General features: G+C 52.3%; 1 protein-coding gene across 5 annotated transcripts in view; it reads left to right on the forward strand.

Annotated features, from left to right (window-relative positions):
• CTIF (cap binding complex dependent translation initiation factor) overlaps positions 1-23,634 on the forward strand; it is a 145,815-nt gene that overhangs the window by 81,817 nt on the left and 40,364 nt on the right. For all 5 annotated transcript variants that reach the window (XM_028480315.2, XM_028480316.2, XM_028480319.2 and 2 more), the window contains one exon: positions 9,474-9,550. In XM_028480315.2, the coding sequence (XP_028336116.1) occupies positions 9,474-9,550 (77 nt within the window). The remainder of the gene's footprint in view (positions 1-9,473; positions 9,551-23,634) is intronic.

The raw sequence follows: 23,634 nt of genomic DNA on the forward strand, positions 1-23,634 counted from the left end.
CTTGTTCCATTGATCTATATTTCTGTTTTTGTGCCAGTACCATATTGTCTTGATTACTGTAGCTTTGTAGTATAGTCTGAAGTCAGGGAGTCTGATTCCTCCAGCTCCATTTTTTTCCCTCAAGACTGCTTTGGCTATTAGGGGTCTTTTGTGTCTCCATACAAATTTTAAGATTTTTTGTTCTAGTTCTGTAAAAAATGCCATTGATAATTTGATAGGGATTGCATTGAATCTGTAGATTGCTTTGGGTAGTATAGTCATTTTCACAATATTGATTCTTCCAGTCCAAGAACATGGTCTATCTCTCCATCTGTTTGTGTCATCTGACAGTGGTTGAAAAAGCAGCACTTTAGTAATTGTTTCCTTTACATTTTACACAATGTAACATAAAAACAATTTTCTAACATTTTTCTATTGGTTTGTAGTTCTGTCCTTTGTACCAATGTTCTCGCTTATTTTTTTCTGTTTACTCAGAAATTATCAAGTCAATGTCATCAGTATTTGACATTGCTCAGTGGATCGTTTCCTGACATGGCTACCAGCAGGAGGGTGCGGGAACAGTCTTGTTTGCTTTCCAGGATTTCATGGATATACTAAGAACAACCGTAACAATACCTAAAGTTGTATCATGCTGAATTATTTAGGACTCTTTGGGTTGCAAGTGACAGAACCCCAACTCAAAATATATTTAAAGATAAAAAGGGTAACTGATTGGCTCATGAAATCAAAGGAAGACAAGCAGTCATGACACAGGAGGCAGGAAAAGCAAATGTTTTCATTCACATTTTCCACAAGAAGGAGGAGAGGGCTGGGTGAGATAACTGCCCAGTGGTATCCAAGTTTGGCAGCATAGCTGGGGCCCAGGTTGCCTAAAGGCTGTGTGGGTTTATTAGTCAAGACTCTTGGCTGTTACAGTGAGAAACCCAACTTGAAGGAAAAAGGAGGGATGGGTTTTATTAGCTTAGTGCACCCAAGGAAGGCCACATGCCAGCAACCGGGCCTCTGTAACCACACTACAGTGCAGGCACAGACCCCTGCGTGCTGGATAAATGCTGTGGGCTCACACCCCAAAGGCTGCCACAGGCAAGATATTCATGTGCTGTAGACCCCACTAAACCCGAGCCAGAGAGCCTCAGTTAGGCTCTGTTTCTGGAAGAATGTCCAGTTCTTGTGGAGCCAGCATCCAGCCTTTCAGAGTGGGTGGCGGCTAGGTTCACAGTCCAGGGTGTGAGTTGGGGGCAGGGGTGGAGGCAGTGGGTGATGTTGGTGGCTCAGAGGCAGCCTCTGCATCTCTGTCCCGTCTACCTTTATCTTTGTTTTTATATTGGGACTCCAGCTGAGGTATTGTTCTTAAAAGGGTCTCTGCTGATTAAAAAAAATAAATTAAAAGAAAAGGTAGAAAATCACGGACTTAAACATGGTTTAGCCTCCCGCCTCCCACCTTTCTTTCTGAAACAGGTCGGCTTCTCTGAATAGCTGTGCAGCCTTGAGATTCCAGGAATTTTAGAAACATTACCTGTTTGTTTCAGCTTGGACGTGACCCACACATCCTGCCCATGTGGAGCTTGGTAGGATAACTTCTTAGAAGCTATGAAAAAACATGACCCTAGCAAGAGGAGGGCTCCACGGTTGAGACAAACTCATTGTCAGAGAAGCTGTACTTGGTATTTTTATGGCCCCTTAAGTTGCCAAGTGCTATGTTTCCCTCATACTGTCGGCCCTCGGGATGTCTCCCCATGTCGAGCCGGAGACAGGGACCTGGGGAGTCCCAGCTGGCCTGGCCTGAGTCTGTCCTGCCTCTGTGGGGCTCCAGCTCCTTGGGCTCACCCAGTGGGCACGGCAGAACCAACATCCAGTTCTTCTGAGTCACGGTTCATGCGGCCCTCCACTCTGGGCCATCTGGAATTTTCTGGAGAGAAGGAGGCCATTCGTTTTCATGTGTTTCAAAGCATCCTTGGGAGTGACAGGTAGGGCCAATACCATTTTTCCTGGATACCGACTCTCCACCTCCCAAGAGGCCAGATGGAGAGTCGGTATCCAGGAGAGATGGGGGCAGACAGGCGGGTCGCTGGAGAGGGTAGAGCTGGGGCCACAGGGCATACCTGTCAGGAGACACTGGTGTGTGTGGGAAAAGGCAGCTAATGTGTAGAAAAGAACCAAGCTCCAGGTGTCCTGGCAGTGGAGTCTTGTGATCCTGTATTTATTTCTGGTTGGAGTCACCTTGAGCACAGCTTTCGATGCCCCGCTTGGAACCTCCCGCTGCTGCCTCACCTGGGCCAGGATCCGCAGCCTTCCCTTCCAGCGCCAGCATCTCCCAGCCGCATCACCTCCTACTGAAGGCCCGTCCAGGTCTACCACAGTCTGGGGGTCTTCACACAACTCTTGTATTTGTGTAACGCACTCTCCCTTTGCAAAGAGCTGGTGTGTGAGAAAGAGAGAGAATAGACCCGTGAGTTAGTTAGGTCTGGATGATTTCTATCATACCCAGGTCCAAGGTCAGTGGTCAGAGGTCACAGGTCATGGGAATATCAGGAGAATCTCCCTTGAAAGGAAAGCGGGCCTGGGGTTCCATGAAGCTGCAAGCCGTGGGACTGAGCTCTGTGGGGCACTTCTAAACCTCGTCCCGCAAGATTGAAGGGGAACCATGCAGAGCAGTAGCCAGGGGCCCTGACCCCACCAACCTGGGGAGTGAAGGGCAGGGTAAGCTTGGTGTCATGAGCATCACCCCCTAGAGAGAGGGGAGCGGAGGCCTGCCGAAGGGGCCATGGCCAGGGTCATCGCAGAGGTCACAGTGAGCACACACGGGCACGCACTCTGCAGGGCAGACATGGGACGGCATCTGAACCAGCGCCCAGGGACACCAGCTCTCCATCCTCACGCCTGGTGGGCGACACCATGGACAGAAATGGGACCGTCCAACGGTGGCTCCAGCACAGGTCGGAGCTTGTGCTGAGCCACTTCCTCACTTGCTGGGACCCAGAGTCACGGCCCGGCACCATGGGGTCAGAGGTGGGGCAGGAGATGCCCTCTCACGCCCCTAGTGGTTCCATCTCCACATCTCTGCCCTGGTACTGCAGGCTGAGAGACATCACAGTTGGGAGCGTGAGCCCTGGGGGCGGCGGGTACAGCCTGCTGCCAGCTGGCTGGGTGGCCTGAGGAACTTCCTGGACCTTACTGAGCCTCTCCTTCCTCCTTGGTAAAAACAGGTTGCCAACACGGTGAAATTACCTGGTGAGCTCGTAACTTTGACAAATGCAACTCCATTTTGGCAAAGGAAATCCAGTTAGAAAAATGACCCTTTTTTAAAGCACAGATGGTTTTACCTACTCTTCCACCTAAGTCTCCTGGCCCGGGAAGGTCGGCGGGGGAGCGGGGTGCTGCCATAACGAAGTGCCAACTCCCTGTTGGCTTAGAACAAGAGCGATTTATTATCTCCTAGTTTTGGGTGCTGGAGCCACCATCAACTAGGTGGCTTAAAGCAACAGAAATTTACAGTCTCACAGTTCTAAAGGCTAGAAGTCAGAAGTCAAGGTGTCAGCAGGGCCACGCTCCCTCTGGAGGCTCTAGGGAAGAATCCTTTCTTGCCTCTCCTAGCTTCTGGTGGCTGCCAGCAATCCTTGCTGTTCCTTGGCTTGAAGCTGCATCCCTCCAATCATTGCTTCCATGTTCACATAGCCTTCTTCCCTCTGTCTCTGTCCAAATTTCCTTCTTCTTATAAGGACACCAGTCATTGGATTTAGGACCACCCGAATTTTGTATGACCTCGTCTTGATTCCATCATATCTGCAAAGACCCTGTTTCCAAATAAGGTCGCATTCACCTGTACCCAGGGTTAAGACTCCAACTGATCTTTTGGGGGCACGCAATTCTACCCACTGTAGGGGTGAAGACACCGCACGCGACACTGTGGCCAGGAGCCCCCGCCCTGGCCCTCGGAGCACCCGGTGCCTGTCTTCTCCTGTAGCGCCAGCGTGTCTCCACACAATCCACCTATGACCCTGGCGTGTGCATTCTGGTATTCCCATCTCAAGGCACATGGTAGGCCTTGAGAGCTGCTTGGGTGAAGAAGAACCAAGGATGGACAGATGGGTGGATGGATGGCAAATAACAGACAGCTCTCCCCTGACCACCGCCACAGCTGCTGCTCTCATCCTTTTGTCCAGCCTTGTTCTGCTCGATAGCATTTTTCATCATTGATCATATTATCTTTTATTTGTTTGTCATCTCTCTCCTTTCACTAGAATGTGTGCTCTGTAAAAACAAGCATTTGCCTATTGCTCTTCCACTACTGTATCTGCAGTGTCTACAGCGACAGTATTTATAGGATGGGTGGTTGGATGGATGGATGGATGGATGGGTGGATGGGGGAAGGGTGGATGGTTGGGCGGGTGGGGAAGTGTGGAGGGATGGGGGGGAGGGGAACCTGTGGCTCAGTGGACATGCATCACTCTTATCACAGAGGCAGCTGGTCTCAGCGCCACCCGGCACACATGCTGCCTTGCTCAGCGTGCTTACGTTGCCTTCCCTCCCATATCCTCACCCCCAGACCCAAGATATGTTTGTTTATAGCTGTCATCTCAGAGCAAGGCCCCTGCACTGCCAGTCTGCGGTCAGCAGCTCTGCTGCAGCTGCCTTTAATCCCCCAGAAATACCTGCCGTCCCAGGTGGTGAGGTATTAGCTTCAGCCTGCCCTGGAATGGGCAGATTTTACGTGACGGGTTTCAGCAACCAGAGCAGTAACACGCTGCCCACAGTGCCACATCTTAGACCAGTGCTGACCTCTGGGACAGGAGAGAGAGAGACTGAGAGAGAGAGAGAGTGTGTGTGTTTGTTTCACGTGTCCTCTGTCCAAGCTGCACGCAGAAGGAGTGTTATCTTCCCTCCCTCCCTGGAGAGGCTTGTTTTATATAATCTACTTGTCTCCCAGGCCCACTTAGTTATTGAAAGTGGTCAGAGGTTAGACAGAGGGGAGCTGCAGCCAGGTCTCAGAGCTAAAGGGAGAAGGGTGCCCATGCAGAGAGGCAGAGGAAGAGCAGGCAGGGCCTGGGTGGTCCAGGGTGATGCTACAGAGGCACACCTGACTCCGGCTGAGGAAACACACAAACCAGCTGGTAAACCAGAGGCTGGTGGGGCTCTTGTTTATTTGGGGGGAGGGGGGATGCTCATACCTCGACTGACGTCCAGATGGGGCTCTTTCAAAACATAGAACAGAAGAATTTATTGAGTAAAGAAATAGAGCAAAGACTACTGTATACTCTTTTTTTTTTTTTTAGTTCTGTGACCTTTTATTTTATTTAGTATACGTAACATGAGATCCACCCTCTTAAAAATATTTGTTTTTGTTTTTTATACTGTATACTCTTAAACGATCATTCTGACAAGCCTGATAAATTTCCCATTCTCCACTCAAGAGGTACATCCTATCTAAAAAGCAGGGAGGGGTCTCTGGTCTAAAGCCAGAACCCCATCATCCCTGGCCAGGCCTGGAAATACCAACTCATGTGCCTCTCCAGACTCCTTATTAGTCACTCTCGTCGTTGGATGCCCCTTGCCTACACATGCCACCCTCTCCAGCCCTTTCGTAGGAACCATGTTTTAGGGCAGCTGTTTTCTGTAGAGTAATTGAGTGAGAAGGGGGCACAGTTTTCACTGTGGCTGGATTTTTTTTTTTCAAAACACTTGCTGTTGCCTCTACCTGGAATATTTTTCCCACCTTTTAAAAACTGAGATATAATTTACATGCCATAAAATTCACCCTTTAAAATATATGAGTAAATGGTTTTTACTGTCTTTATTGAGATTGTGCAACAATTGCCACTGTCCAATTCCAGAATATTTTCATTATCCCCAGAAGAAACCTGGAGCCCACTGGCAGTCACTCCCCATTCTTTCTCTCCTCAGGCACTGGCAACCTCTCATCTACTTTCCGTCTCTGCAGATTTGCCATTTCTGGACATTTCATAAAAATGAAATCGAACCATATGTGGTCTTTGATAGATTCACGCATGCTGTGTAGCATGTATCAGAACTTCCTCTCTTTTTATAGCCATGTAATACTCCATTGTATGGAGCTACCACTTATTTATCCAAACATCAGTTATTGGACATTTGGGTTGTTTCCATTCTTGGCTATTATGAATACTACTGCTATGAACATTCATGTACAAGCCTCGTCTCCCACCAACGGCTTTAAAGAACTTTTGCCAGCCTAGGGCAGCAGCTAATCTGATGGCAGGTCATGGCTAAGCACATACTTTCTCCCTCTCTCTTCCTCTTCTGGCCTCATATTTGCCTCTCTTGATACCCAAATGCCCTTGTTTGGGGGGAAGTATGGGCAGCATCTTGAGTTGTGTGTGTCACATGGTACCACCACCAGCTTGAGTCTGAAGAACTAAGTGGCTAATTGAAGAGGGTCCTCCAGTAAAGCTTGTATAAATGCAGTGCACCCCATTTTATACAAGACCGTCTGAAAGTTCTACATAAGTGCCCCAGGGCCGGTGGCATTCATTCATGTATTCACCATGGTGCCAATAGGCTGGGGCCCCACGTGATCTTGTGGGTGACACCAGTCCTCTATAGCACTGGCCTGGGTTATTCCTGGGGAGGGAAGACCTTCGAGGTGCAAGGCTTTGTTCTGTCACCTTTGTCACTTTGTTCAGCTGATTTCTGGCCTCGCACTGGGGTCTGCCAGCCTCAGGCCAAAGAGAACACAGGCAGACCTCCTCCATCCTTCCCCAGCACACCACCTGGTCACCAGGCTCTCTGCTAATTCCCTCCACCTTCCCTAACCTGAGCTTCCTACACCCTCCTCCCCTGCAAACCAACTCCACTGGACTCTCTCTGCCAAGACTGGGAGCCCAATGAGGGGAGGGACCAGAGCAGCCTTGCTTGTCCTGGCGCACTCGCCAACGATGGCAGTGACAACACCAGAGATACCTGCTGAGGTGTGATGCATGCCAGGCACTGTTCTACGTTCTTTACATGTTTATCAACACATTTGGGCTTCCCTGGTGGCGCAGTGGTTGAGAGTCCGCCTGCTGTTGCAGGGGACGTGGGTTCGTGCCCCGGTCCGGGAGGGTCCCACATGCCGTGGAGCGGCTGGGCCCGTGAGCCGTGGCCGCTGAGCCTGCGCGTCCGGAGCCTGTGCTCCGCAACGGGAGAGACCACAGCAGTGAGAGGCCCGTGTACCGCAAAAAAAAAAAAAAAAAAAAAAAAACAAAACACATTTAGCCGTCACAGGGACCCCAGGAGGCTATTATTATCTCCATTTTACAGGTGTGGAAACTGAGGCACATAGAGGTTAGGTCACCTGCTCAAAGTCACATAGCCATCAAGAGGAAGAGCCAGGAGCTGACAGTTCACAGTGTGGTTCCAGATCCCAGGCTTTTAACTACAATGATATTTTATATATGTACATACATATGTAGTAATTTGGAGGCGATAGATGGATGGACACAGCGGTCAGAGCAGTGGCTTCATTAGAAGCCCTGAGGGGTCCCGCATGCCCCAGGGCCACACTGAGTCCTGGCAGAGAGCTAGGACTCCATGCCGAGGCTGGGTCACCAGGGCAGCTCCCCTCTGCTGCAGCCGTGTGGCCGGGAGGTGGGGGGGTGGGCAGGCCAGGATGCAGGTCAGAGCCCAGGACTCTGGGGCCCAGACAGGGGAGGCTGGCACCTTCTGAGCTCGTGGAAGGCCAAGTGTCCCGACAGCTCCCTCAGCCCCGGCCTCAGAGCTCAGCTCCCGATCCAGGCTCTGCTTCCTTCCATTGTCTCCATAGGGCACGCCCAGTGTGTTCCTGTGGTGACCTGAGGCCGGAGGGAGGGAAGGGGCCAGCCCGGAGCTGGGTGAGGGTGGGAGAGGGGAAATGAGAGGGGAAGACTTGCTGTTTTTCCTTGTTTGTGTTTTGTATTAAAGAAAGCAAATAATATCCTTTGAGAAAACCATTAAACAAAGCACATCCTAAGGCAGTAGAGGCCCATCGTGCCTGCCAGAGCCAGAATTCATTCATGCCTTCTTGGTCCGATTGCTGGAACCAAGAGACAGGGTGTGAGGGAGGGACTGACAATATAAATAATATAAATTAAATAAAATAAAATTTGAAATGTGCCCTTCCCTCCCTGGACTCAATAGGAGTCTCAGCCAAGCGTCTGAAAGGCCAAGGTCCCGTGTCCTCCTGAGCCTGTTGTCCTCCCCGTGCCTGCCCCAGGAAGCACCTCAAGACTGGCCGGGCTGCCCATGTCCAGGGCTGCTTAGCCCCGTGGTTGGGGGCTAAGCCCTGAGAAGGCAGCCCAGCAGGAGCCCAGATCCAGAGGGCTGCATGTGCCCTTGCCATGGAGGGGGTCTGGGCTTCTGTCTCCCTGTCTGTAAAGTGTGTGGGGGTCAGGTGCTAAATGGGCTCTCACTGTGCCGCCTCCAGCACACTGGGCCCTGTCACACCCTCTGACCGTGTGCACACCCAGGGCCTCGTGGGCGGCATGGGGGCCATGCTCAGGCTGTAGACTCTGCAACAGGACCCATACCCAGATGTCCCAGGCCCAAGCCAGGCCTCCAGGCCTAAGACCCTCAACCCCTCCCACCCCACCCCAGCCTGCCCATAATGGAATGGCAGTGCTTTCCCATGTCCCACCAGAACACACTTTTCTGGGGGGAGGGAAATGGTAAGAAGAGGGCTGGCCATCAGCCCAACTTCTGCAAATAATTCTGCCTGTGGCCCGGCATTTGCAAGATCAACCCTGCATTATGAATAGAGGGTCTCTCTCCGACCTTGATATAAATATATACATAGTTGTTATCATGATGACAATATGCAAAAGACCATCTTTAGGATTTTCCCCAGTTAAAAGTTTAAAAAAGCATTTAGCTGTTTGCATGTTTCCTCTAAATATACCCCAGGAGTATAAGTAACAAAGATCATGGGTAAAAATTGCATGAGGCATCCTGGAGCAGGATGAGGAGACCTGGATCCTGGCACATTCCCTCTGCATGAGGCTCAGGATTTGCAAGGAGGCTGCATCTCCTTGGTCCTCTCAACAGCTCAGAGTAGATATTAACATTCCCATTGTGTTAGGAAGCTTGATGTTAGAGGGCTAACTTGTCCTCCATCAGCCAGTGATTCCAGGATCTCATTCTCTTGCGAATTCTCTGCGGGACCTTGAACTGGCTCATCCACCTCTCTGGACCTGAGTGTGTTCTCCTCTGTAATTTGAGTGACTGGATATGACAAATTCTAGGGACCCCTTTGTGTCCCCACTGTTCTTTGGTTCTATAATTCCAGCGTTATCACCTGGTGGGAAATTCATTAACTCTGGTGTTCTCCATTTTTCAGCCTGGATTTGGTGGTCAGAGTCTAGCCTTTCCAAACTCTCGATTTCGTTTTGTCATAGGTGTTGTTGTAGTTAGTTCAGACCCAGAAGTTCTTTGCTCTCTTTCAGAAGATTTACTGACAATCCTCTCTTCCTCTCCCAAACACGCAGGGCTACCACCCGATGCCCCATGAGGTGGAGATTGCGCACACGAAGAAGCTGTTCCGGAGGAGGAGAAATGACCGAAGGTAGGAGACTCTCCGTCGCCAGCTTTGGGTTTTCCCCGCCTCTGCCGGCCCTTCTGGAGCTACAGTCCTGTCCTGTGTTTGGCTTTTCCTGGTCATCAGCCGATGCAGCGAGAGGCGACGTAGCCTCAGTGGGCTGGTGACCCGGGGCGGCGGCGGCTGCCCGCCTCTTGGTTGGCCCTGGGATTGGATCTATTCAGCAGTCCAGGGCAGGTTTGGCAGTTCAGGAAGAGAAAAGCTCTTTCCACTGACCATGCAGCAACAGTAGCGGTCCTCAGGGGACCAGGACCTGCCGAAGTGTGTTTTGAGACACAGCCTCCAGGAGGCTCTGGAGCTCACAGTTCCAGGACTGTCTTTCCTCTGCCCTGTCGTGGGATCCGGCCCTGGCCCATGCTGGGTTCTGCTGTGGCAGCGACACACAGATCAGCAACTGTACGTGCTGCTTCTCTCCAATGCCTGGCGGGTTGGGGCCCACTTAAACTAAAGCAGAAACCAGGATCTCCCCTGGCATCCAGCAGAGGGCTGGGTGACAGCAAGGGGCCAGAAAAAGTGCCTGGGGTAGCCCTGGATAGGAGCAAACAGCTGAGTTGGGGCGTCTGGGAGGCTGAGCCTTTGTTTCCTTAAAGGCTGTCTGACAGGGAAAGGTCTTCAAGGTGTATTCCAAATGGAAGAGTCCAGGTGCAGAACAGTGTTTTAGTATGTGGCCATTTGTGCAAAAGCACGGTTAGTTAGAGTATTTGTTTGTTTGTTTGTTAGAATGTGCATAAATGATTTCTGGATGGAAATGAGAGAGGGAGCGGGGAGGAAAAGAAAGAGGGAAGCGAGGAAGGAAGGGAGGGAGGGACGGAGGAAGGAAGGCTTCTGCTTGAAGAATTAAAATGAGGTTCTCCTCTACAGGGAATTTCTTCTTAGTTAAAGGTGATGGCTTGTGGTTTTACCTTTAATGAACAGAGCGTGTTCTCAGAGAGCCAAAAAAAAGCCCAGTCAACATGCTTCCTCAGAATACTGGAAACACCTCTTCTTGTGCAGCTTCCTGGAGACTAGGGCTGCCCAGGGTCCCTGATCCCTCGCTCCACACACGGGCCCTGAACGAGGCGTGTTGGGAAGTGGCCGCAACTCAGGGTGGATGGAGGACCAGGCCCCCGGAATGTCATCAGCTGGTGGATTTAGTGGAACCAAAACAGCCCCAGAGGACAGTGAGTGTACAGCCATCTGGGAGGAAGGCAGTCCGGGCTTAGAAACCACCAGGCACTTTATGTAGTGGCATCAAAAGGGGAAACTGAGCAGGGAGAGTCGGACCAAGCCTATTCCTGGCCTGACCAGAGTGTAGTCATTGCACTGTGTGCGCTGCCTTCTTGCTGTGCAGCTTCACAGAGGCTAATTCCTGATTGCTGGGTTCCTGCAGAGAGAAGAAGTAGGGAGCACCCCCTAAAGGAGGCATGGGGTTCACAGGGGACTGGGGAGGTGTCAGGAAGAGCAGAGGCTCGCTGTCGCTCCTTCCCTGCCCTGTGGTCCCCAGAGTGTGTATGGAGGTGCGGGGAGTCCCCGAGCTTCCGTAGGAGAAGTCACCCTGTGAGCCCAGGCAAGCGCAGGCTGCTCTCAGCGTCCAGATCAGCCGCGCCTCCGCTTGTGGGCCAGGTCACCTCACTCAGCAGGAGCCCCTGGACAGTGCAGGTCTCCGGAAAGCAGCGGCGTGACCCAGGAATGTAGGAAAAGGAGCGTGACATGCAGGCACCGGGAAGCCGGCCTTTCGCTGAGCCTCGCTTGTGTTAACAAATGCCCAGTTAGGTCAGCACACCTCGCAAAGGATGTGGACCCGGGACGGGGTCCAAAGCAAGGCAATAAAGATGATTAAAGGGATGGAAAGTATGTCCTGTGAGGAGAGGCTAACGGGCCAGGGCCAGGGAAGAGGAGGCTGCAGGGAAAGGACGTTCATGCCAGTAAACTCTTGAAAGATTTATACAGAGTGCTGAGGAGAGGCCGCCCACCTTCCCTGGGACCCGAACTGCAGGAAATCAGCTGAAATGAAAGGAGAGAGTGTTCCTCTGGACCAAAGACGGACTCAAGCAACAAACATCTTGACCGTCAGGGGCTCGGACTCTGCCGTTCAACGTGGCAGACGCACGTTGAGCCCGTGCTGTGTGCCGGTCGGGCCCCCACCTTTACTCACAATCTGGAGTACGGTGCAGGCAGACACTCAACCGTCACAGAGTCCCCAGGCAATGGGGACTTTCAGGAGAAGAGTAGGCAGCTGGACACTTTAAGTACCTCTTTGTCTGAAAGCAGGCAGCCAGCACCAGGGGCCTCCCGAGTCCTCCTTGGTGGAGCGTGTGATTCTGGCGTTTGAGGAACGGCTACAGAATATCATCCAGTCGACCCTAACCTTCCAGCTGATGATAGATAGTCACGGCCTTCCTGAGCCCCAAACCTTTATATTTGACCTTGATAGTTAACACCTTTGTACAGCAGGTTAACCTTCCTAGTAGTATGGCTTGCATTCCCTGGTGGCAGAGGGGGAGGTGACCAGAATCAGATGTGGTGGCCAAGGGCACAGCCAGCATCTATCTGTGTCATGCCTCTGACCTCTCCCCCTCTGCTGCAAGGGAGAAAAGGTGCTGTTTCCCCTTTTTTTTTTGGTACTCCGGCCTCTCACTGTTGTGGCCTCTCCCGTTGCGGAGCACAGGCTCCGGACGCGCAGGCTCAGCGGCCATGGCTCACGGGCCCAGCCGCTCCGCGGCACGTGGGATCTTCCGGGACCGGGGCACGAACCCGCGTCCCCTGCATCGGCAGGCGGACTCTCAACCACTGCGCCACCAGGGAAGCCCCTGTTTCCCCTTTTAACAGATGGAATAACTGAGGCCAGGGACACTAGCCAACATTGTTCAGCTAAGTAGCAGAGCTGAACTCTCCCCTGCTGACTGCAGCTCTCAGCCTTTTCGACTCCACAGCCTCAGGTGGACCTTGGACCTAGAAAAAGCCAAGAGTAGGGAGCTGGTGGGTGCATAATTAGGAGGGTGGCTGCAGTGTCACATGAAGGGAGGTGGCCCGCTCCATCCCCGTGGTGTCTCTGAGGCTCTCCCGGAAGGCCTGCAGGGGTCTGTGGCCTTCCGTCTGACTGCAGAGGACCTGGTGTCTGAGAGCTGCAAACTCTCGGCAGCTCGGCAGGTTGCTGAACCTGGGGGTCTGTACTACCCCACAGCCTGCAGCAGGAATTTCTAAACTGGGCTCTAGAGCCCTAGTCTTGACGGAAGTCTAGATTATATCGTAGTTCCCGGTGGCCTCTTGAGGCCTTGAGTGTGCCCTTACTGCTTTTATTCTCTGATGTCTGAGGCATATGCCGTGGAATTAGATGCCGGATGTGAATGCCACCTTTCCTACGCATTAACTCCGTGATTTTGGCAAATTACTCTATAACTTGAAAACTTTATTTCCTCTTCTGTAAAATGGGTTCATTAATTGGGAGGCTTAACCAAGCTCATCCTTGTAAGGCACCGGGAAATGGTCTTAGCGCCAGCTAAGATCACAGGGGGATCCGAGGTGCTCAGAAAACACTGTAAGGTGACAGTGGAGTGCAGATGTCTGTGGTGGCAGGGTGCAGGGGTGGGGCTATTGTCCCAAATCCCCATGAGTGCCGGGTTTGCTTGAGCCCAGGGAACTTTCCTTGCATCACCTCCAGGGGCAGGGCACCCAGGGTCCATTGTTCCTTCTCAGGGATCAACTTTTAAAGCTTTGCTCGCACTGTCGGGGCCGGCACGGAAGGAGGGCCCCTCTAGAGCAGCCATCTGAAGACTCTGCTCCCACGTTCTGCGTGCTGCTTCGAGGGCCTCTGTGTCTAAAATTGAGTCGTGGGTGTCTTTTCCTCATTTTGCAGAAAAAAAAAAAAAAAGGTTAAGCTCATGAACAGTTCAAAAGTTTTCTCCTTTAAAATGGTCCCTTGGGGTGACTCTTTAGAGTTGTCCCAAGATGGAGAGAAGGGGCAGGTCTTTGTAACCCTAGGTCTGCTCTAGTCATCAGATGGGGAGTGCCTTGACCTTGAGCCGGCAGCTCTCCGCCCCAGACAAATTCTGCAGGGCTGACCGCTGAGGGCTGTCTGCCACAGCGCATCCAGCAGCCAGGGGCGAGTGTGTCATTTCTGAGCAGGGCCCTGGGTGGCACATCACGGCGGACACCACAGTGAAGCACTCTTTAGCTCTCCAACTAGGATTGATGGGGCAGTGCTCTGTGCTACATTCCAGGCTGCAGAGAAACCATAGAAGTGCCAGGCGTGGTCCCTGCTCTCACGGGCCTGAGGTAGAGCTTGCACAACTGGCCTCAGAAGCCACCAGAACGTGGTGCACGACTATGTAGCATCCATGTGTTCCCACGAGGAGGTTCAAAGAAAGGAGCCAGCGAGAGTGGTTACAGAATGCTTCCTGAGGAGGTGGGCATTGAATTAGCCATGAGTCACGAGAGGGATTTGGAAGGGAGATGGGAGGACATTAGGGTGAGACTATGAAAGCCTCAGTGAAACAGATGTGGGAACCAAGGATTCCCACCGCCCCGGCCCCGGATGTCGCTCCCACAAAACTCCCTAGAAACAGAGCCGGATGGGTGGAGCTCGCTGCTGCCACTACCCGCAACTGAACTAAAGAGAAGGGAAAAGCCGGAGCTCCCGGCTCCTGACGGGGCCCAGCCCAGACGTTAGAAGTCCCAGTAGACCCCGCAGGCTCCAGAGCTGGCCTCCTAACAGTGAGGGTGGGGCAGCTAATGGAAGCATTAGGGGTCCATCGCACGATGCCCGTGCGGCTGGGGAGACAGGATAGCCATTCTCCAAATTAATTTGTTTCATTAAGTGAGGTCTCAGAACGGTTAATTTACTCCATGTGCAAAGCAGATTTGAAAAGAAGGAAAGAATGGCACAGTCATCGCCAGCTAGTATCAGATGGCTCTGCTGGGCGAGAGGCAGGAGAGCAAGCTGTCCCCACATCTGAGTGCCACCCCCTCCCTGGGTCCCCAGATGGTGCAGTCGGGCCACAGCCTGGACGCTGCAGGGTGAGCAGAGCCCCCAGCAGCTCTTGCTGCCTCTGTCCTATGATCGACCATGACAGTGGCTTGCTGTCCTCTAACCATAGCACCAATTTACGATCTTATTTCTCCATCTCCTCCTCTGCCACCGTGTGCCCAAACCCTCCCTGGGTGCCAGGCTCTTTCCCTGGGGACACGTTAGAGTCAGCCATCAGATTTGATTTTGTAAGCTTTCTGTGACATCATCTAGGTCACTGATAAAAATGAACAGGGCATCTGGAATTAATGGTGATGGGTATGCAATTTTGGGAAGATACTAAAAACCCTGGATTTTGTGATTTAAAAGGGTAGCTTTTGTGGTAAGTGAATTATATCTCAATTTTTTTTTAAGTTTTTTTTTAATGGATAAGGCAGGCCCCAGGATGGAGTGATGGGGCAAGCCTCTGTAAACACTCCTTAATCTTGGTGTTTGCAGGGTTCCCCAAGTGTATCAGGAGAGCAACCCTTTCAAGGACGTAGATTTGGTCCGGCCCTGACTTGGTCTGTGTGACTGTGTGCTAGCTATTAGTGGTTACATCTTCTCTTCCAGATCATTGGCTTGGCAGTCTCCTTAGGAGAGATGATATCTGTATTTTTCTGATTTTAAAAAATTGGAACTGTATACACAAAGCTGCAGTCTCTAGCACTTTGTTCCTCAGAAGTGGTTAGGGGCTGTTTATGACCTCACGTGCAAAGCTGTCTTTTTCTGGACCATATCGTTCCATCCCTTGGGCAAGAAGATGAGCGCTCAGAGTGCCTGTCTCTCTCCCCGGATTTCCTCCGAGGCCCTCGGAGACGTACTGAGGATGCTTTAGCGGGGTCTACCTTTCCTGGTCCAACACAGGTTCTCTGACAGGAGGCAGACCTTTCTCTCAGCGGCCCTCTTAATTTTACACCATCCTCCCCATCTGCAGACTCGTGCTTGCCTCTTCCTTCTCACTCTAAAGACAAAAACTTAATTTTAGAATTGTCGTGAATGCCTGTTGAGTGTACTCCTCGACACACTCTGACAGCTCTACCCCACCCTTTGATGGCCATCACTGGCTACAGGAGACCCCTCATTCCCTTCTAGAATTCACCTTACCCTCCTCCTCTTCACGCTGCGCTCATGGGCAGGGACCCTGGGGGATGCCAGTGCCACGTTAAAATCTTGTCTCTAAGTCACAGTTGCTTTCTGGAACTTGCCATGCCCTTTAGCACCTCACACCACTCCTGCAGTCATGTTCTTGCCCACCAGGAACTGATCAGAAATTCATCTAGTTCAGAGTCCAGATCCATCCATCCATCCGCTCATTCACAGGAGTCGTTAAGGTAGCCCTTTGGGAAGTACAGTCAATCCTCATTACTCATGGATTCTATATTTGCAAATTTGCCTCTCGTTAAAATGACTTGTTATGTGTGATTTCGTCAGTGCTTTCACAGTCACTCATGGACACTCCCAGAGCGGTGAAACACTCGAGTCACCTGACACGCCTGTTCCCAGCTGAGGTTGAACCAGGAGACCTCTGCCTTCTTGCTCCAGCTCTCGTATTGTAAAGTAGTGTCTTTCCGTGATCTATTTAGTGCCGTGTTTTTTGCGTTGATGTGCTTTTCATGGGTGAATTTGCAGTTTAAAATGTCCCCTAAGCATAGCACTGAAGTGCTGTCAATGTTCCAGGGTACAGGGAGGCTGTGAAGTGCCTTATGGAGAAAATACGTGTTAGATGAGCTTCGTTCTGGCCAGAGTGATAGTGCTGTTGGCGGTGAGCTCAATGTTAATGAATCTACAGTATATATTAAATAAGGTGTCCTTAAACCAAAACACACATAAAGTGAGGTTATCTTTGACCAACTGGAGAAAATGTGACCAGAGGCTCGCAGGAACCTAACCCTGTCTTTCTTCTGGGAGCAGTGGTTCAGTGTGCAGTGTAGTTATGCAGTTATATAGGGCATGAATGCTGTGAACAATGAAAATGGACTGTGCTTGCCCTTTAAAACAGGGGGAGAGATGCTGAAGATAAAGGACTATGTTGTGAGTGATGGGGTTTTAGGCGGAGTAGTTTATCTTGTCCGAGTGGCGGTAGCAGAGATGGGGGGATAGAAGGAGGGAGCGGGAGACACTTCCTCCACGGTTGTCTCCTGGCTTGGGTCGCACTGAGGGGAGCGCTGCTTCATTTGCCCTATCCTGGGATGACACCATCCCCAAGCCCTCCAGATGGCTCAGCCCTGAAGTGACCATTATTGTCATCCTGTCATCAGGAGCCCAGGGAACAGTGAGACAGACTATACTCCCATTGCTTGCGGTTTGTCTTTATATCGCAGCAAGGAAATTGCCCTCATTAAGTCCCTGCTAAAGATAGATAAGAAAATGGGACAGGCAAACCCCTACCTGGCAGGCAGCCCTGTCAGATTCTAAGCAAAATGAGTCAGATAGGAATTATTTTTAGGCTCCTTCTCCTCCTCCCCCACACCCACCCCCAAGCTCTCTTGGAAGGAAGAGCAGCTCATTTCTTGAAGCCAGATGTCCAGGTCTGTGTTTGATTGACACGAAGGGCCTTGGTATGCCTAGAGAAGACCCTGGCCTTTGTACGAGCCGCGACGGCCAGATCATCCTTTGGACAATGCCCGCCTCACCTGGCGCTCATGGGCAGAACAGGGTGCCGAGAGCGCCCTGAAGGCTGGCCGACGACTCACCCTTTCCTGCCCCTCTCTCCTGGCACGTGCTCCATGCTCAGAACCTGCTCTCAGCATCACACATCATGGGAAAGTAAACCAGTCCCTGGGGTCCCTCTCCCAGGAAAGGACCAGCAAGTCCACGGGCCCAGGGCCCGCATCTGTGCATGGCCATCTTGTGCCTTTTGGCAGAGCTCCTGGTGCCGGGCCAGCCTGCCCTCCCAGTCTGTGCCCACTGCTGGGAAGCTGAGAGCTGCTCCTTGCTTGCTTTCTGCTCCTCTTTTCAGCTGTTGGGGTTCATCCAGACCCCTTAAGCCCTAGACAGCAAAGGAGGGAGACCTGGGGGCAAGGAAGCTGACAGAAGAGGAGGCAAGGGTGCATGCCTAGCGGCTTGGAGAGCAGGAGGGGTGCTAACTAGGAAAGTGGCCGTAGAGAGATAAATGCCATCTCGACCGGGTCTGTGCCTGGGACAGGAAGTAGAATGGACGCCAGGAACCAGCCACCTGAGTTGGTTTAATTATGCTTCCTCAGATGTCTTAGTCCCTCTTTCTGAAATGCTGGCCATTTGGACATTTGGGTTGGCTCACAAATGTTATTCCATACCCTCTCTGCCCTGCTAGAGCATATGGACACAAGCAACTCTGAGGGCCCCAAGTGACCGGGCCTCTGGTGCCAAGTCTGCACAGCCTTTTCCGGAGGCAGCCAGCCTTTGCCAGGGTACCGGGGCCTAGGCCAGGCTCACTTGGGTTCTGGACCAGTTCATCCCTCACCAGCCAGGGGATCTTGAGGCGATAAGGACCCTTGCCAGTGTCCCCAAGGACACTGACATGCCCCCTGCAGGGATGCCAGTAGGTGAGGGGTGATGGCAGGTACACGAGAGGGCCCAGCCCCAAGCCCAGCTCTAAGTACAGAAGCATGGGTCCCCTCCTTCCTGACGTTTGCTCCTGGGAGCCCTCCATCCTGGGCTGTGTGCAGGGAAAGAAAGAAGACGGGGCCAGCAGTTTTGGAGTCTGGGTTTCCATCCTTGTTGTGGCCCAAGGCAATTCCCTTACACTTTTGGAGCTAATACTTTCAAATGTATTGGGGTGCGTGCGTGGTTAAAGTTGCCAGAGAACCCTCCCCAGGAATATTCCATTCCTTAGCCGTGGGCTGGGAAGACTGACAGAGACACTCCAGAGGCCAGCTGGAGCTTTCAGTGCAAATAACTAGCTCCCCTGTACCTTCGTCCCAGCCCATTCACCCTCTCCAGAAAGTTCCAGAAAGCTGGGCCACGTCTGCTGCCCCTGTGTACATCTTTGGGGACCAGTCTGGTTCTAGGTCTGTACCGTGGGCCGGGCACCCAACCAGGCCTGGCTGAGCCTCTGTACTCCCAGCATTCTGGCTACCCGCATGGGACCACCTTACCCGTAGGGTGGGCTGTGCGTACTGTTGTTTCTAGGCCCTTTTTGATAGGCCCATGGGCAGGCCTGGCTCACCCTGAGTCCTGCCCAGAAATGACTCAGCGATTTAACAAGCACTTCTAGAATGCTCACCGTGTTCGGGACACACTGAGCCCTTTGCAAATATCAGCTTGTACAATCTTCCCAACAACCCTAGGAAGGAGATACTGTTTTTATTTCCATTTTACAGGTGAGGAAAGTAATTTGCACAGAGAAGGGGGGTAACTCCCCCAAAGTCGCAGAGTTGGGAAGTAGCTGAGCCAGGCTGCAAACTCAAGCAGCCTGGCTCAGAGCCTGGGCCCCTAACCAGTTCTCTGCTGGAAAACTCTCTGTCCACTCTTCGGCATGCTCGGCCTGCCTCTTCTGGGTCCCTCGCCAATTCCTACCTACACCCCCAAGTAAGCCCCTGATTAACTCTGTGCTAGGGGCGATAAAGGCAGCATGGGGGCCTCCATTTTCAAAAGGACTGAGGAAGGGGCTAGTGCCTCATTCACAGGAATGAACAAATGGTGAGATTTCAGACAAGACCCACCCTCTGCCCTCTGCGCCCTGGAACCAGGTTAGTCACACCCGTCGATCCCTTCCCTGGTCCGGATGATTCATGTGTGGACATATTTAGGAAGTTCCTATAATAGCGCAGAGATTTCCCAGGTTGTAGGGGCCCCACTTGGTGAGAGGCCGGAGGAAGGGTGCTGTGAGTTCCAGAACGGTGGGCAGCTCTCGGGAGGGCAGTCTGGAGTGGGAGAGCTTCCTCCAGCTGCCTTCCCCCAAGTCCCAGGAGGACCGCCCAGGCCACAACGGTGCCCTTCACTCCCCAAGGCTCCCCAGCGGGGACGGGAGCGCAGCTTTTAAAAATACCAAGGAGCCTTCCTGCCTGGGTCAGCATTTACCCTGAGCTCCAAGAGTTATTTCTGAGTCTTCCCAGTAATTTAATTTTAGCCATTTATTCCAATGTGTGTGTTTTTGGGGAAAGCCAGGGTGGCCTCTATTATGGTTTGGAGTATTTTGGGGAGGCCCTGGTTTCCAGAAGGGTTGCAGGGACTCAATTAGGCAAGACATCAGCGAACAGAATTAAAATAACTCAAGGAGACAGGCCTGCGGGTCCCCGGAGGTGACGCCTCTGCTTAGCCCCCTGGAGGAAATTAAGACCAAGGGGTCCCCTGCGGGCCCAGTGAGCACCTCTGAGGTGGCAGCTTGTGTCACTGTCTCCAGCTCTCGCAGCACCTGCAGGCCTCTCAGGGCCTTTCAAAATGCAGAATGGATGGAGCTGCTGGGTCTTTCCAAGTTGTCCTGGACAGACAGCTCGAGCACCAAGAGCAGACAAGCCCCCATCAGTGGCAAGTTCTGGAGCTCCAGCTGGTGGGTAGACAGGCAAACTCACCAGCCATGTATGGGGGGCTTAAAACTTAATAGGCACTAGCCCATTAACATTGAAAGGTTTTTGGAGGGATTATTCTGGAGGAATTACTAAACAGAGGTCAAATGACCTTCGGACCCCCCCTACCGGCACCAGCCATACCTGACCACCCCCCACCCCCTGCCCTCCCCTCCCACCAAGACAGGCCTGCCTCACCCCCGACCTGCCCGCTGCCCCTCTCCCGCCTCCTCCTATTTCACTGTCCTTGCTCACTGCACTCCCCGACCCCAGTCTGCTGCTCTCGGTTCCCTGAACAGGCCAACCTCACCTGTCTGCCCCTGACTGGCCCCTCCGCCCGGGCCCTTCCTCACCCGACTCTTGCCTCGCTGGCTCCCTCTCACTGCGCTCCCCTGTCACTATCCTGGCTCTTTTTCCGTCCTCCCTTGATCCTCTTCCCTGACCTTCCCCATGGTTGCTAGGGCTCTCCCTGCCTGGCTCACCTGGAGCAGGTACAGCAGCTGAGGGATTCCAGGATGGGGCGGGGGATGGGGCGGGAGCGTGCAGGACACTCACCGGTGCGTGGGAGGGCGAGCCGTCTCCTGAGTCACCTCTCCCGGTGGGTGATCGCCAGCCAGCGTTACCGCAGCTAACCCCTCCCTCGGGAATACGCTGCCCTTCGGTTGCCTTCAGACTCCTCTCTTCAGCTCAAGGGGAGGATTCTGTGGACAAAGGATCCAATTTCAGGCTTTCCGTTTGTGGGGATTGACACTGAACTTGGGAAAGATGTGTAGACCCAAAGATGAGAAATGTTTTTAGGAAGAAAAATATACTCTATGGGGCTGTATGCATGTTTGGCCCAGCGTCCCGAGTGGCCACAGCAGACTGGCTCGGTGTGTCAGAGAACAGATGGTCACCCTGAGCAGGACACCTGGTGCCTCTGAACCGTGAGCCGCAGCCGTGGCTCAGACAGGCTGGGCAGGGAACAGGGTGGGACAGGCAGAGGGCAGGTTTCTGACTTTGCCCTGACGATCAGAAGGTTGGCACGCCCTCGGTCAGGAGTGGGGTTCGAAGTGGATCACTAGGGCCTCTCTAGGCGGGGCCCGCAAGGGCCAGCTCCCTCCCAGGGAGCCGTCCAATTTCTGTCTTGGGCATCCTTTCCTGGCCAGAGCTCTCTCTGCCCACAGCTGGGGGAAACCGTCTATGCCTCCTCATCCACCCCACCCCCACTACTCTCAAGCTGCTCCTCATGTACCCGCATTTACCACTCTTGCATCCCATCTTGTGAACTGGGGTGTCAGGGGTCAATCCTGCCTTAATGGGTAACCCAGGGCAGGTCACTTTGCATTTTCACCAGAGCCTTCAGCGATGACCCAGCGTTAAGAGAGTGACCTCGTGCTAAGAGCTTGGGGCACGGTGAAAAGCCAGGAGGTGTAGAGAGTAGGTAGGGAGGGTACATGGGTTGTATTTTTTGAGGGCGGGATTTTTAGCTCCTAGAAGCCTAGAACTATCCCACTTTAAGCAAACGTCCTTTTTGCCTCTGTGTTCATTTTCTGGAAGTCACATAGCATGAACTGTAGAGCCCAGGTTCCAGCCAAATGTATAGGTGGCCCCTTGGGTGTGCTGACTTGTCTAGACTTGGTTTGGATCTCATGTGGAGCCTCCAAGGCATGACTTCATCTCTCTGAGGCATGTTTCTCATCTACAAAGTGGGACCTCTGCCTTCTAAGACTGTTTTGCTGTTGAAATGCAGTGATGCTCTGAACACAGGTAAAATATCAAGGGCTCTCAAACAGGAGGACTTACTGCCTGTCTGTGTGTGTGGAATACACGCATCTGTGTTTAGAGCGGTGTGTGTGTGACTAGTTTAGGGACTCTGCCAGTTATCACTTCCAGTGACAGTTTGCTGGAAATGGAGCTTGGCCTGCACACTTGTATTGGTTATCTATTGCTGTGTAACAAATTACTCCAAAACTTAGAGCTTCAAACAGCAAATATTTTCTACCTCACACAGTTTCCAAGGGTCAGGAACCCAGGAGCAGTTTAACTGGGTGCTTCTGGCTCACGGTCTGTCTTGAGATTGCGGGTCAAGCCTGTAGGCAGGGATTGTGATCATCTGAAGACTTGATTCAGATGGGACTGGAAGATCCACTTCCAAGCTCACTGACGTGGTTGTTGGCAGGCCTTAGTTCCTCCCTGGCTGTTGGCCGGAGGCTTCATTTCCTTGCAATGTGGGCCTCTCTGTAGGGTGCTCATGATAGAATGAGTGGAGAGAGAGAGAAAGAAGCTGTCATGTCTTTTGTAACCTCATCTCAGAAGTGACATACCATTCCTTCCGCTCTTCTATTGGTCCCATAGACTAACCCTCGGATGGTGTCAGAAGGGACTACACAGGGTGTGAATGCCACCGGGTGGGGACCATTGAGGGCCATCTTTATCTGATTCTAGTTTCTTCCTGGGGCATTGCTTTTTTTTTTTTTCCCTCCCATTTTAAATGATCTAGTAAAATGCAACAATATGTTTGAACGGACTGAGGTTTTTTTCCTGTTTTCCCTTTTCTGGTTCAACTTCATATCTTTCCGAAAATGCCTTCCTTATCCTGTCCTCCCCTCTACACTCATATCCTACCTCCCCGTGGCTCCTCTCTACAGTGGAGCATGAATTAGAACCTCTCTCCCTGGGGAAGGTTTTAGACCAGAAGATGCTCTTTTCTGAGCTTTGGGACCTACCTGTCCTCCACGGGTCCAGCACGTAGTTTCAGGCAAAGGGAACTTTCCAAGATACACACGGTCACACACACTCTCTCTCTCTTTCTGTCTCTTACTCTCACATACTTATTTTCCCTTAAACTCTATAATCTCAATGATTATAAAAGACTGGGCTTTAATTGGAAGCATATTGAAATACTTGAATCTCTCAGACACTGACAGGGAAGGCTTCCTTGGGTAGGAGAGAAAAGAACACCAATGTTAGCAATACAAATAAAGGTGTCTTACGCAGCCTTTCTCAGCATCCCTGCAGAGGCCCGGGGAGCAGATAGGACAAATGTCCCCATTATAAGAGTAATGTAGGTGAGACTAGGGCCACGTGATTTGCTCAAGACCTTGCAAAACTGAAGCTGGTCCCAGACCTCAGAATATTCAGACTCTTTGCCATGGGGTTGTGGAACATGGCCCTAAGTAGGGGGACATGCGCTTCTTTTCCACCCATTCCAGGATAAATGGTGATCTGGGGTTGTCCGCCTGTCTGGGTGCGGGTGGTCCGGCCTGGGAGAGCAGTCCAGGTGTTGCAGGGGTTCAGGGTAGTGGAGAGAGGAGCAACGTCCCTCGGAGCTGAAAATGTCGTGGCGGGAGTGAAGACCGGTAGCGAGGGAGCACACAGTGGTGACGGCAGAAGAGGAGCGACCCTCTTTCAGCTCTTCCTTCCAATCCGCCTACAGGCTCTTCCCCCTCCGCTGTGAAGGCATCGCTAGAAACACTTTCAGGAGGCCCTGGCTCCAGATGGAGTCATTGGAATGGAGTGATAATATGCCCCTTTTGTCTGCAGTTGTGCTGGCCAACGCAGGACCCAGCGTGGCTATTTAAGTTGAAGTGAAGTAA

Source organism: Physeter macrocephalus, chromosome 19, assembly GCF_002837175.3.
Source record: "Physeter macrocephalus isolate SW-GA chromosome 19, ASM283717v5, whole genome shotgun sequence".
Classification (NCBI taxonomy): Eukaryota; Metazoa; Chordata; class Mammalia; order Artiodactyla; family Physeteridae; genus Physeter; species Physeter macrocephalus.